General features: G+C 51.6%; 2 protein-coding genes across 5 annotated transcripts in view; one reads left to right on the forward strand and one right to left on the reverse strand.

Annotated features, from left to right (window-relative positions):
* SGSM3 (small G protein signaling modulator 3) overlaps positions 1 to 6709 on the forward strand; it is a 61914-nt gene extending 55205 nt beyond the window's left edge. For 2 of the 3 annotated variants that reach the window (XM_077830416.1, XM_077830408.1), the window contains 2 exons: positions 1062 to 1122; positions 1860 to 6709. In XM_077830416.1, coding sequence (XP_077686542.1) covers positions 1062 to 1122; positions 1860 to 1943 — 145 coding nt within the window. In that variant the 3' untranslated portion in view covers positions 1944 to 6709. The remainder of the gene's footprint in view (positions 1 to 1061; positions 1123 to 1859) is intronic. The other variant, XM_077830424.1, reaches the window with a different exon arrangement.
* A 2503-nt stretch (positions 6710 to 9212) lies between these two features.
* Positions 9213 to 14848, reverse strand: part of MRTFA (myocardin related transcription factor A) — a 180842-nt gene continuing 175206 nt past the window's right edge. For both annotated transcript variants that reach the window (XM_077830397.1, XM_077830390.1), the window contains exons 15-18: positions 13345 to 13509; positions 12234 to 12413; positions 11410 to 11470; positions 9213 to 10875 (exon numbers count right to left, since the gene is read on the reverse strand). In XM_077830397.1, the coding sequence (XP_077686523.1) occupies positions 10361 to 10875; positions 11410 to 11470; positions 12234 to 12413; positions 13345 to 13509 (921 nt within the window). In that variant the 3' untranslated portion in view covers positions 9213 to 10360. The remainder of the gene's footprint in view (positions 10876 to 11409; positions 11471 to 12233; positions 12414 to 13344; positions 13510 to 14848) is intronic.

Genomic DNA, 14848 nt, shown 5'->3' on the forward strand with positions numbered 1-14848 from the left:
TCCAACCATGCAACAAAACGGCCTGGCTGAAGGGACAGTGTATGGCAAGAACTTTCAAGCCCTGACGGGGGCTCAGCTGGCCAAGTGCCGAAAGGCCATGGGTGAACAAGGAGAGCCACCAAGGGGTGAGGCTGAGACTAAGCCTGCTGGGGCATGGGTGGAATGTACCGTGGGGAGCTGAAGCCCAGGATCGAATGGGGGCAGCTCTCTGTTGCCATGTAATGAAGGATTTGCCATGAACACCTTTATTGGCCCTCTGGGTTCGGTACTGACCGGGGGAGGGAGCCCTGAGGAGCTGTTGAGGAATGAGCGAGCACCTGTGAAACTCTAGTCCCAGCGCTGTCGCTGCTGGGCCTTGGCGAGCTCACTGAGCTCAATTTCTCCATCGGGACCAGGGGGAGGAGGCTCAGTGCTCTCCATCCTCCCCTCGCTGGGCAGACATTAGCTGTCTGCAGAAGGGTTTGAGGATCAGCTCCCACGCTTCTGTTTGACACTGGGGTGAGCTCAGCTGCTTCTGTTTCTCTCAAGGGGTGTGTGTGTGTGGTGAGAACCCCAGCCCTGGGGGGTGAGGGCAAGGCCCAAAGAAGGTATTCCAGTGCTTGACGGTTCCCCTCTGCGCCCGCTCTGGGTCCACTTACTGCTTGGAGTGGCAATGCTGAGCGGGCGTCCCCGCTTCCTGTCCCAGAGAGGTGGGGAGAAGCAGCTGTAGAAGCCCCCAGGGTGTATTGGGTTGGTCTGAACCTACTGCACCCTCCTCCTCCTGTGACATATAGTCCTCTGCTGGGTGGTGGGGGCAGGGCCCCAGAGCAGTGGATGTTGTTGTTAACTTCCCATTAAGATGCATGGGGCAGTTCACACCTCTCTGAACTGTTGTTTCAGGCTGCTTGCAGACCCAGGCAGACATCTCTGCATCAGTTGCAATTAGGTCATGTTTTCAAGCTTTTTTCCACAGCCTGAGGGCTAGAAACATGTCTCTCTTTTGCTAATAAAAGCTGCAAGTCTGCTACAGATGCATGGCATAGCTGGTTTTGTAAGGGCGTAACCATTGCCTTGTATTGCAGAGTCCTCTCCAGATTTGCATTCAGTCTCTCTCAGGACTGGGAACTTCCTATAAAGAGAGAGGTGAGTGACCAGGCTGAGAGTGGGCCTGGACGCCCCCCCTTGCCCCAGAAGTAGCCTGCCCTCCCCATTTCCTTGCACGTTAAACAGCCCCCAGGCTGCAGAAAGCACTTTATTCAAGGGGACTTGACCCAAATTGACACTGAACTTGATGTCTGGTCGTCTCCCCACCTTGTGAGCCAAGGAACAGTCCCTTCCTGGTGGAGCAGCCTCTGCCTGGGTCTGGCAGAGCCAGGGCGAGGCTCCTCAGCTGCGCAGGATTCTGCAATATGGTAGGTTTTCGATCTCCTGAGAATCACCGACACCATCCTGGGTGTTTGAAAAGAGGATCAGCTTCTGCCCCCCTGGTGGGGTTAGTGAGGGTGGAGCAAATTGCAGGCTCTTCCCACACCGGTTCTTATTCATACCCCAAGGAGCGTGGCTTCTCTGCTTGCTTTGTCCTCTCTTGGCTAGGAGCGTGAGCACTGGACCCTTGGAGAACAAGGTTCTGACTCATTCAGTTGCACCAGCAGCAAGGGCCAGGGGCAGGTGGTCTCCCTGAGCACCCGTTCCCTGTTCCCTCCATACCCCAACTAGACTGCAGGGTTGAGACAGTGGGCTTGGAGGGAGAGAGAGCAAGCGGTGGGGAGCAGCAGCTGCCTACAGAAGTCACTCCCCTTCTCCCCCACCTGCACGTAGCGTCCGATGACACCTGCATATGGCTGCTTAGTGACTCTTGGCCCTTTCCTGTCCTCCTGCAGGAGAAGGAGAAGAAGCCACTGAAGGAAGGAGTGCAGGACATGCTGGTGAAGCACCATCTCTTCAGCTGGGACATAGATGGCTGACCCAACCCACTGCGGACCTTCTAGACTGCCACACGCAACACACACTCCTCTCCCGCCCTCACCCGTGACTGCTCTCAGCCCAGCTGAAGCGACAGCCTCTCCAGCTCGGCGGGCACTGCACCTGAGGCAATGGGTGGGTGGAGGGCTGTGTGTGGTTAGTCTTCTGAAGGCATGGTGTGGTCTTGCAGGCAGAAATCCTTTCCCCAGCCTGTGCAGTGCACCCTGCACCAGCTGCCCAGCTCCCCAGCTCCCATTCCCATGTGTTCCCTTGCCCCCAGCTGTAAGCACTGCTCGGGGGGGGGGGGGGGGGGGGGGGGAACACTCCACTGGCCAGATCTCTAGCTTCCCTTTTGCCCCACCCTGCTGCTCCTCTGGGAGAGGGTTCTTATCTGCCTCATGACCCCCTCTCCCTCCTGTCCTAGGGGTTAGTGAGCAGATCTTTGTGTCTGTACAACATTTCCAAGTGCCACTGTAGCTCAGAACGTGAGGGCAGCAGCTGAAGAGGCAGCTTCTCCTGGCCGCTTGATAACTGCGGGGTCTGTTGCGGCTGCGGGGGGAGCTGTGTGTTTCTCACCAGCCTGTGGCAGGAAAAGGGGGAGAGGCAGCAGAACCACTGGCTGACCTCAGCTTCCCTGTCACTTGTGCTTTGGGAGCCTCCTTCTGTGAAAGATTTTTTGTCTTGTTGCCCTAGTACTGACAGGGACAGATAGGGGTGCTGACAAGATGTGCCTAAGGGAGCAGCCAGTTACCAACTACAACTGCCTTAGGGGATGGGGCCTTTTCTCAAAAGTGTGGAGGGAAGCCCCCGTTCTCCCCTAGCCTGAGGGAGTATCATGCTGTCAGTTTAGCCTCTAGCTGTGTTGTTTTAAATTAACCAAAAATCTGTAAATGATCTCTAGACATATCTGTATATTTTGGCATCATCTTAGCTCAGGAAATGGGTTCAGGCCTGAGCTGGCTCAGGGAGACTAACTCAGCCCCTGCCCTGTGGGAAGAGGCTGAGGATTGTAAGCTAGGAGTGGAGCATCACTACTTCTGTAGGGTAGCTCTGTTCCATGGAGTCTGTGACTTTATCAATGAAAGCACTTGTTTGTGAGCACAAACTATTCATGAAATAACACTAGAATCTTACTTTCCTTTAGCCTTTGGGATTGTAAATAAAGTGCATCTTGGGAGAGCTTTGGTGGTTTTCTCCAGCAGGGGCTGGCAGATGAGCCTTTTGCTTTGCTTTTGCAGGTCTTTGGGGGGTTTAAGATGGATGCCTGCCCTTTGTGCTCCTGGAGGGAAAGAGGAATGGCTTTAAAGGAGCAGTGAATTAGTCTTTATCTCACTCAGTGACCCTGAAATCATCTCATCTCTTTTGTCCCTGTCTCCAGCTGAAATGGGTCTTAATCCTTTATGGCTTGGTTTGGAATTTAGCAAATTGGACAAGGCTGCACTGTGCAGTGGTAGCAAACAAGAGCAGTGTGACTTATAGGCACACCGAATTGTATCCCCACCCCTGCAGGGAAAGGTGCCCCTCTGTGTTGCAGAACAGAATATTCAGCTGTGGGTACTGCATTAGCACCAATTCTACAGCGCAACAGTAGGGCCAGGAAAGACTATGTAAACCCTGGCTTGCTGACTAAAGCAGGTACCAGAACTAGTGAGAGCATAGGGGGATGGAATGTTCAGGACACCTCTAAGGGTGATGTTTGTCAACAACAGTTTTAAACTGTACAAATAAAAATCACATCCCCTGGTACTTATCAGTGTAAAAAGACACAGCAGGAAAAGCTGTTCTGAACTTTTTCATCTGTCAAGAAAAAAAGGGAGGGGGGCGGCGAGGAGTGTTCTTGGTAAGGCAACCACATGCCTCAGTGTAGGGTAGTGGGGAAGAGAGACTGTCTCAAAACAGAGTCCAGGGCTGAACACGGTTAAGAGGTAAGGTGCCCTTTATACTTCCATGAGGGAAGCAAAGAAAACAGGAGAGCCTCACTTGACAGCTCTTTAGGAATTGTGTACTCCTGTGTCCTAAACATGACCGATGGAAACCTCAAGAAGGTTGGAGACAAATGGGAGAGGGTATGGATGAACACAGGGCATGCCAGCCTATTTCTACTCTAGCAGGACTGGATCCACTGTAGGACACCTGCTCCTTGGGGGTGCTCCACTGTAGGATGTGCACACACCCTACACTCTTACCAGAGACTAAACAGTGTTGCAGTATCACACCTCGCACTCCAAGTGGGGACATACAGGGCAGTGTAAACCCACTGCTGCTCCAATTCCTTCTCTACTACAACACCTGGAAGACGAGCAGGAGGTAGAACACCCTGAGGCATAAAACATCTTGAAGACCTCACATTACTGTACAGCTAGGTAGCCTCTCTCTGACCTGAGGAATCTCCTACACTGGAGCCTCTCTAAGCAGTAGGTCAACACAGAGGCGGGTGGTGAGGTGAACTGAAGACAGGTTGGAGGACTGTCACCCAAGGTCATGTCAGCTGTGGATGCAGGGCTGATAGTGTAATGTTTGACAAATGTGTGAACCAAGGAGCAGGTTGCAGCCCTGCAGGTTTCTGAGATGGCGATGTCCTTAAAGAAGGTTAGAGCAGTGGACTGAGCCTTCACTTGTTCAGGGGGATATTTCACAGCAGGTCAAGCTACAATCAAACCCTCTTGGACAGGCTGAGTTGAAATCAGCTGTCCCCTCATCCTTTTGGCCAAGGATACAGTCTTAATCCTGGCAGGGTAGATGGCAAGGGCCCTACTTACATCTAATGTTTGGAGACTAGCTTCCTCCCTCAAGGTAGTGGCTGAGGATAAAATACCAGTAAATGGCTATCTTGGGTGGTGTGAAATTCCAACAAGTCTTCAGGGAGGAATCAAGGATGGGGGTGCAGCGTGACCTTGTCACGCTAGGACATAGTGGATGGTGGATCTGCCATGAGACCCCCTGAGTTCTCTCATTCTTCTGGCTGAGGTGATGGCTATCAATCAGAAGTAAGTCTCAAGGATGAGAAAGCAGGGACTTCGCAACTGCTGGTAAACCACTGAAGTATCTATGTGAGGAGAGATGTACCAGAACCACAGCCATTCTGCATATGAGGACCAAGATCTTACTCCCTCTCATCAGTTTACATAATACAGAGCTGCACTGTTGTCCACCGTTACCCTGACAGGGGGGCCCTTTCTGTCATGAAATAAGTGCTAACATGAGTAGTGTGCTTCCCTTAGTTCCAGGATGTTGATTTGGAGCGATCTCTTTTGTGAGGACCATTTTCCCTGTGCTGTAGCACCCCACCCAAAAGAGGCAGCCAGTGTGAAAATTTTTGAGGGTGGCAGACTTGAGAATGGGGTTTCCACCTAAGAGAGACTAGTACTCATGGAAGCACAGTGATTTGTTTGGAAAGACTGGGGTATACATAATCCTTAGCAAGGCTTGACCTTCTGAGATGCCGCCTTGCATCTGGCATAATGAATGTAGAGGCTGACATAGCCTAGGAGTTGTATGTAGGTAGGCACTTGCAGTTGGTTGGGGGCTGTCCAAGTGGTTTCTGAGGCTTCAAGAGGCTGTTGGTTTTGGTGCTCTTGAGGTGGTCATCTTGGTTCTAGATGCATCTGCTAGAGGTGTCAGATAGCACCAAGGAAGGTGCCTCTTGGTGCTGCTTGGGTGAAGAAGTCTCTGGCAGGAGAAAGTGGCTTTCTTCTTTTAGAGGCCTTCAGCTCTGAAACTGAGTCTAGACGTCACCGGTATGGCCTGAGAGGTTGAGGCTAGAAATCAGGCCCTGCTGGGGCTGAGGAGTGTTCCTTGAAGAGGAGCCTCAGTCTAGCCTCTCTATCCTTGTGGGACCTGCCCTTAAACCTCCATGCAGACTTTGCACTTGGATGGGACGTGAGATTTTTCTGAGGCACTACAGACAGCTACAGATCCTATCACTATAAGGAAAAGACCTGTGGCAGCTCTGACAGGGCTGGAACCTCAGCGTCTTAAGTATAATCTGGGTAAGTGCCATAGACCACAAAGGCTGAAGGAGCAAGAATTTCAGAGTCCCTCCCCCACCCAAAGTTGTGCAACAACTTGGGGGGGAAAAACCCAAAACTAATAGGCCAGGAAGCAGCTGTCACTGCAGTTGCTCTAGCTTGAGCTGTAGGCAGTTAAGAATTGGAGTGGTGATGGGTCCATATCTCCCTATGTCCTTTCAGCTGGGAGCACAAGACCCTGCACTTCACAGGCACTCACCCACTGACACAGTTATTTACAATCTCTGGTCAAGAGTGCAGGGTGCATACATGTCGTAAAGCAGAGCACACATCAGGGCACATAACTAAATAACTGGATCTCCCACTCCCCTCCACATTGAACCAAGGGGAAGACATCTTACTAGTCTTGGAGAAAAGGAAGTGGGTTAAAATCTGTCCTCAGGGAAGAAAGCACAAAGAGAAACTTGCTGTTTATGTGCAGGCGGTTAGTTCCCCTCCGTGTATGGAAATGTCCCTGCCGGTGCCTCCCATCATTTCTGCCCAATCACCAAGAACAAAATTCAACAGCATTTGAAAACGAGACCAAGCATGCTGGGAAGCTGCTGTAGGTACAAATAACACCTCCTCCTCGCTTCCCATACCTCCATTTCAAAGACAAAGATGAAGGGATCTCAGCCTGCGAGGGCAGAGATGTCCCTGTATCTCTCCCTTCACCACTGCCTACAAGACAGAGCTTTTGATCATGTTTTTTCTTTATTTTTTAATAAAATGGATTTTTTTCCAAATATTTGAAAAAATAATTCAATGTAAGGATCCATTCTCTCTCCTCTTAACTCTTGTCTTTTTCCAGTTGAGTGTTCATGCTGGAGCCTATTGCCTCAGACTGTGCTGATCAGCCCTTGCTCATGCTGCATAGCGGAAGGGAGAGTACACGCAACTCAAATACACAAGTAGTGGTTTACAGCAGAAAGATTCAGAGTTACATTCAAGGTAGAGGCAGAACATCAGGCTTCTGTCTTTCTGTGAAAGATGCAAAAGGGCCTCTTGCCGGAACATCTCCAAGAGTACAGAGAAGTGGATGATCCTGCTTCTCAGCAAGGACCTCTGAGTCACTCTCTGGAAGAGAGGGTTTTAATTGTCCCCAGTACAGGCCACCTCCCCACCTGACCCTCCACCAAGAAGCACCACCAGCAATGAGAGCCCAGCTCTAGTATCATTTCAATACCAGCTACCTCAGTCCACAGAGGGGCTTAGGCCTCTAACCTATGCAGCAATAGCCCCCTGTGGATTTTGCACTCCCCCAGCAGCAGGGGCGAGCAACCTGGTACACCCACCCTCTCCCCCTACCCCACCCGGGGAACTGGTTTGATGCCACCTTCCCGCATTACCTCATTGCACTTTGATAATTTGTTTTCTGCTTAATATTAACTCTGTTGTATTTAGGTTCTTATTTGTACAAAAAAAATTAGCTAGGCTCCAGTAGGGGGCCAGGGATCACTGGGGTACACAGAAAAACAGCCTCCAAGGCCATACTGACAGCCTGGTTTTCACACAATACTGGAGCAGTTTAGGTTAGGCTGGAAGCCCCTCCAGCCTGGGTCCCAAGGGTTAAACGACATGGGTTTGTTCTGCCTCATACACAATTTCTTTAACCCCAAGAGCACTGAGTAAGTGATTCAGGTGGGTGCATGTACATAGACACCGTGCTCAGACTCCAAAGGGTGAAGTGATATGTAGAGTTCTGGGCAGAACAGATGCAGCAGCCCTGGTGGTGTGAGCCCCCCAGGAAAGAACTGATTATTTCTACTGCCCTGATACACAAGAGAGAGCTCAGCTAGGGCTATTCCAGACCATGAGCGAGAAGCCTGGTTCAGCAGTCCATTCATGCCCAGGAGAGGGAGGGGAGAATGGGAACAAGGACAGTTACACAACTGCTCTAAAGCTCAGGACACATGGCTTCTCCACAACACCACTGGAGTAGGGAAGGCAGCACAGCTTCAGCATTGAGACTAGTAGAAAAAGGCAATCTGCTTTCACTGGCACGTGCAATAAGGCTAGAACAGCTAAGCCATGGCCTGATTCCATCTCCTCCCCAAACCACACAGAATTAAAATACCAGCTCTCCTCCCAGAACAAGCAGAAGGGACTCCAGCAAAGCAAGACACACTCCCCCACTGTGATTCAGCTACACCATGCCCAGCTGCTGTTTATGCCTTGACACAGAGTAGGAGGGTGGATGCAACTCCTCCCCACTTTCCCTTCAAGAACAGCTAGAGCGGTATATACGCGTGTACAGAGTGTCTTCCTTAGCTACTAATGAAGGGCAGGTACCAAGAGGCAAGAAAACAACATGACACCCTCCCCAACCCTGAGGCATGTCTCTTCCCAGGGACTGACATGATACACTGATACACATGATACACAGTGTAAGATACACTGACATGATATTCAGCAGACCTACCCGCTTCCCACAGGACCAGCACCTGTCTGGGGCAGAAGAGGGGAGGATCCAAACAGCATGGCTGGTTCACTTTTCACACACAGGATGATGAATGACCAGAGACAGAACAAGCCTAGAAGGGAACTAGGACTAATAAGAAGTTAAAGCAGGCCCCCCACTCCAAACTCAGCCACAATTACCAAAGCCACTTGAGGTTGAGGCAGCCATTTCTAGGTCCCATAAACTAAGCTAAAATCCCCACCCTACTGCAGCATAGGGAGTTCACAGGGGTAGGTCAAAATGTGGGGTGGAAGGGAGACTGGTTGTTAAATTTCTAGTAAGAAAATGGATTTATTTTCCTTTTACTCCTCTGGGACTGGGGAGAACATGGCACAGCCCAGCAGAGAACGTCCTGCCATTGCACCTGCTTTAGGGACGCCTTCCACACGCCTCCCAGAGCCCTGCCCTGCAAGGAAATGTCTGCCACTGCTGCAGGGCAGCCTGAGCACAGCTGGCGCTCACCGCTCAGGCTTGCCCTCTCCCCTTCGTTTCTGTGAAGCCCTGTAGCAGCAGGGAAGTCTCCCTGTCCCCACGGCTTGGGCTGCAGACTGAGTACCAACCCCAGGGGGCAGAATGGGCAAAGGGCCTGCTGCAGCCTCGGTGTTGGGATTCTTGGCCCACCCCAGGTCTGCGGGAGGCTGGGGCCCCGATCGAAAGAGCAGGACTTTAGCACCATAATGCAGCTTGGGCCAAAGTCTCCTTTTGTGCAGCATGAACCCAGCAGCAGGCTTAGCCTTTTCTGGGCTGCAGCCATGACTCTTACACCTGCTGCAGAGGACACACCTACCCCTCCTCCCACCCAACACCCCACCCAGGATCAGAGCCCTGCAAAAGCCACACACACAAAGCTGAAGCTCGACCCTATGGGATTCTAGGCAAGTACCTGCTCTACCATGAGTAACAGCACCTCAGAGCTGGAAAGTGGAGGCCATGTAGTCGCCCTTCCACCTGAGTGGCAGAAAGCTCATGAGCCCCTTTGACTGCCTGAGTTTTAAATTGCCGTGCCCTGCAAGCTCCTGTGGCAAGTTACTCCACTTTGCTCATGGGAGGACTGAGTTTCCAGTCATGATCCCCTTCTCCCTGGTCTGGTTTCTCATTCTGGGTTGTATGAAGGGCTTAGCACAGGGCCCCTAATAAGCAAGTGTCTGACCTGCTAGAGGGAGGGTATGTCTTTGGGCACTAGCATCTGTGACTGTAGGGCTCCCCAGAGAGAAGGGTGCGCTGCCTGGTCATTCCCCGATGTAGCTCTCGCCCCTCCAGCCACACAGCAGATCCTAACCTCTCCAATCCCTTGTACTGCCTCTGGTGGAACGTGTCTTATTGCTCGAGCATCCCTTTGGCCTGAAGCCTCTCCTGTGAGACTGGCATGACGGCTCTGGCCTGGAGAAAGAGCGGGGCCATGGCTCACAGTGCTCAAGGGAGCACTCCCCATTCCTTAAACAGCAGCTGGGAGGAATAGCTGAGCTGCTGCCTAACACAAGGAGTCCCTGTCAGTGACCATTCACCCTTCCGCCCTCCCAGAACAGCATAAACCCCTTTGTTTCCTAATTGCGTTTAGGCTGCCCCATACCACTCCCCTCTCCAGGCTCCCAGTTGAGCTGTTCCTGCAAGCCAAGGGAGCAGGGGAGGTCTCCCTGCCATACAGTGGTGTTATTTCAGCTTTAGAGAAGGGGTATAGGCAGGGAACCAGCCAGTCTCAGACCCCTGCAGCCCCTGTCCCCTGACAGCTATGGTTACTGCTCTGCTCTAACCTGCTGATTGTAGCCCCAGTGAGCACAATGACCCACCAACAGCTGTGCCAGCCCTTCCCAATGGTACGAGTTTCACTACAGGAGGTCACGACTGGGGGAAGAGTTTACACTCAAGGGGCTCATTTTTGGTTGACTGGCCTCTCCCCCTGCCACCATGCCTGTGCCCTCCCCCCCATTCCCTTCCATCTCAGTTCAGAGAGCTACAAGCAAGAATCCCAGTGCAGCTGCAGATCGTGTCCATCAAGGAAGTCTGTGGAGAAGAGGCTGGGGACTGCAGTGCTTAGGGGAGCAAGGCTCATGACAGGGCCCCCCGAAAGCTCCAGCCAATCCATGCTGTCCAAGTTAGCCTCAGCTAGGTCCAGGGCTAGTCCCCCTGTAGGCTCATGGGCAAAGTGCAATTCTGACGTGTCCATGGGTGAAGGCGGGTGGTCCAGAATGGCTGAGCTGCTCAGCATCTCACTATGGAGGTCATCTATCAGGGACAAGGGCTCAGGCCCATCGTGGCCTGCTGGCAGAAGGGGGAGGCCAGTGCTGCTCTCCAGGAAGTCCTCCAGCCGGCCTGCTGTGACAGGATTAATGCAGCTGGTATGGCCAAGGAACATCTGCAGGGGAAGCTCAGAAGAATGGTGGCTGTTGGGCGGCGAGGCGCATCCTGGAGACACTGATGTCTCCTTCCCAGCTGGAGATGGCTGCTCCTTGAAATCAGCTGAAATCTCTGTAAAGAAAGAAGACAGAGTCCCAGGGTGATGAAAGGCTCCAGTTAGTGGGAGTCAGATCCCTCATGAGCTAGAGCATCTTCAATCCTGACACTGTGGGCCACACGCTGATCACCAACTGCGGTCAAGAAACCTCTCCTAGCTACACAGTAGGCTGGCTTAGGGGAGTTTTAAACCTGCCTTAACCATCATGGGCCAGGACCAGGGCTATGTGAGGGAGGCCAGCCCAGAGCAACCATAGGTCTGATGCAATGCAGCAGCCACAGGAGCTTTATGATATACTATAGCAGTGCCTGACAAGTCTGTTTTGTAGTGCCATACCATACCCTGCTTATGCTAAGGACAGCACCAAATGAAGAATAAGCAAGGGCCCAGGCCAGGGGATATGTACACTAGTGGTAAGACCAATCTCACCAACCCCGCTCCCTCTTGGGGAGCCAAAGAGTGGGAGTCACACTAGCTCAGTGCTACAAAAGCCATAGACTCAAACCCAGAGGTGACCAGCCAGAAACCTCAAGTGATTCTCTCCTCACCTCCACTCTCTATGAGGATGTCAAACAGGTCGTCCATCTGTTGGCTCGAACAGCCATTCTCCTGGGAAGAGAGTGTGATGAATTAGACCCACACTTAAAAGACACACAGTAACCGCGAATCTGCTGTCCTGGTCCTTCTCCTTCCCCTTTCCATACTGACCTGGTAGGATGGTGCCTATAGCAGCATGGCACCAATGACCTCTGTCACCCCAAGGTTTTACTGGAAGCAGGGTGTTTATAGCAGTGTGGGGTCCTACAGCCCCACCATTCCCCCTGTATTAAGGATATGTCTACACTGCAGCTGGGAGGGGTAATTCCCAGCTTGGGCAGACATACTCTTACTCTTACTCGCTGTGCTAAAAGTATCTGTGGGGCCACAATTGCATGCGCAACAGGATCTTAGAAGGGATTGTCCTCGGCAGTTAACCAAATCCCTCGCAGCCACACAGATTATTTTAGCAGGCTAGTTCAATAAGGCTAGCACGTGTACCTCTACCCAAGCTCAGAATTACACCTCCATCTGCAGTGTAGACACGCCCTAAGCAGGAAGTTATCTTATCTCAGTCTCAACAGGCGTACGGGCCAAAGAGTGAAATGGAAGGTGACTCCATTCCCACTGAAACGCCAAGGGAATTCACCTTGACTCCTTGTGTGCAGCTCAAGGTCAATCAGAAAAGGCCCCGGTGTGTTTCAGTCTCTCCATTTCCTAGGCAGCTGCCCCCTGAATTCAGGGACCAACGTGGATGTTGAATTGCAGCGGGTAGCCCTCCCACACACTCCCCAAGAAGTTCCTCATGGAAGCACAAGGAAGTGGCTGCTCTTACCTCATGGGGCTTTGGCTGCTGCTTCGTGGCCTCTTCATAGCCTGGTGGTTCTTTCATCGGCACCGAGGAGCCAGGGAGAGGAGGTGGAGGGGTTCCGAAAAGGGACGGGTGCGGGTGCTGCTGCTCAAGGTCCATCTGGGATGGGGAAGTGGCAGCAGGAGAGCCTGGCTGTGAGGATGACTGTTTAGAATGAAGGAGAAAGGAGTAAACAGGCAGAAAGCCCATTTCATCTCCCACATCACGGCTGCTCCCATGTATCCTGGAGAGACCATCCCTTCGGTCTCCGCTAACGCTGGGCAGAAACCACACTGTTTCTGCTCTCGGTATCTCTGCTCCTTCTTTCACTGTGTGCATGGTACAATCCCCCCCGCCCCCAAAATCACAAATGGAAATCCTCTCCTGGAACACACCCATGCCACAAATCACCACAGGACTGCCCTGGGGTGAGGAGGAGCTCATCTGTTTTGGTGGGTGGATTCCCCCAGCACTTCACAGAGACACAAGAGGACTATCCCTACAGTATATTCAATGTAATCTGTATGCAACAGCCTAGAATCGTTGTTTTACCCTTTCCTCTCCGTAATGAGTCTGCTTTGGAAACAAAAAACTGTCCACAAAACACTGGCTGTGGAGAAGTCGGCAGGCTCAGAGAGCATCAGATCTCACAAACCTAGCAGAGAGGGTGGGGACAGATCTCAGAAGAGAGCTCTCCAAATGAAACCCAAGGTATTACAGGAAGTGGTGTTGGTGACTCAGCACTGAACCAGTGCCCCAGAGATGTACTAAAACTACTGTGTGAAGGCCTTAGCCGTTACTATGATCATTAAAGATCCATTCCACGGTTCGTTAGAGTAGGAATAATGGTCCAAGTACCCTGGAGGAACTCCAGCTCAGATAGCTACACATGCCTCTTTAAATCTCTCTGGGAGTTTCATCTGGGACATTATTTTTCACTTTCCTTCACTGTAACACTGTGGGCAGCAATGCTGGTGCAGAGAAGTGATTCCTGTATATCCAGCCTCCGATATCCCTTACGAGTCTGCTCTCAAAGTTAGAGGGCCTGAAACCTGGCACTGTGACATGGACTCTATGGGATTTGCAGGGAGGCTACCTTTTTTGGCACACTGGGTTGGTTGGCTTTGCCAGGAGCACCAGTTTTCAGGGATCCTTTGTGAAAGCCGTTGAGGAAAAAGGGCTGCAGGTTTGGAGGCGCTGAGAAAGACAAAATTGTGTGGGGCAGCTGCCCAGTGACCACCTGCAGACCTGGCTTCTGAGCCTACAGGGAGACAAAAGGATTAAGACAGCTACAAACCCCTGCATGGCATGTGAGCTAAGATCAATCACAGATTCTGGCTGGCCTAAGGAATTTAACTCTTCTATGGAGAAAGGTGCCTTTGGTTAAAAAGCATTGACCTCTGTATTAAAGGCCTTATCAAACCCAGGCACTGACCCTCTTCGAAGATGGTCCCACAGCAAATGGGTAAGAGCAACAGAACAAAGAGGTTTGATCACATCACTCAGACAAGGACACTGTCTCCCCATTCATTTCAGGATCCAGTTCAAAAGTTACCCTCCTAATCCTTAAAACCCTTCATAGACTTGCTCTAACCTAACTGATGCACTACGGAACACAGTGAATTATCACCTGATCTAGAAGGGAACAGATGCAGAGCAGGAACTCCTGAGTTGTGACTGAGAAGGGTTATAACCTCTTCAGACCTTGTTTCTTTATAGCATTACATCTCTGACAGCCAGACACAATCCGTAACCAAAGGAAAACAATTCAGGGTGGGAGACGAGGGGGGCATCTCAAGATGGATAATCAGGACCCAGGTTTTAACATGACACCTACGACTCCGGAAGGAGATTTCTCAGAGCGCATACCCCACCCCAGGATGAAGAGAAGCCCTGCCAACCCCAGTGCCGTAACTGCCTTTTGATTTCAGCAGGAATCCTCAAAGGGTAAGGAACTACAACATGAACAAAGAGAACATAATCCTGCCCTTTATTTGTTTACAATCACTTTGTAAGGACACTTTCACACAGTACTAGGTTGTTCAATTGCCGTGTGATTAAGGGTATGTCTACACAGCAAAGAGCTTGAGCCCCGCAAGCCTGAGTTGGCTGGCACATCCCAGCCCAGGTTTTTCTTTGCTGTGTAGACATATCCTAAGGGCCAGAGCAAATATATTTTTAGGGATTCTCAACTATTCTTCATGCCATGAATCCCATGTTCAACCTCCTCAGATGCATCCCAGGATCCTTTGCCCCTGTGCCTACAGCTCTTCTGTAGGAGTTACCATGGGAAATAGGCTCAAAGGTGTATGGCACTTCTGACACCCCGAGGAGGACTGGTTATAAGTGGCTGAACAAAGCTGTTTCAGCAGAAGGCTGGAGATATGAAATGGGAGCACTGTGCGATCCCCATTCATTCCCCCGCATGCTGCTGGCAGCTCCTGGGCCAAGAACCTAATGCACTATGCAATTGCAACCTGCGATGGGGAAGGAAACGGCAGTACAGTAGGGTCTCTCCCTTTGTAGTGACGGTCTCAGAACTGATTTGCCCATGTGCTCCCTGTCCCCTCTGTGACTCAGCCAACCACCAGGCAAACGGG

This window comes from Eretmochelys imbricata, chromosome 1, assembly GCF_965152235.1.
Source record: "Eretmochelys imbricata isolate rEreImb1 chromosome 1, rEreImb1.hap1, whole genome shotgun sequence".
Classification (NCBI taxonomy): Eukaryota; Metazoa; Chordata; order Testudines; family Cheloniidae; genus Eretmochelys; species Eretmochelys imbricata.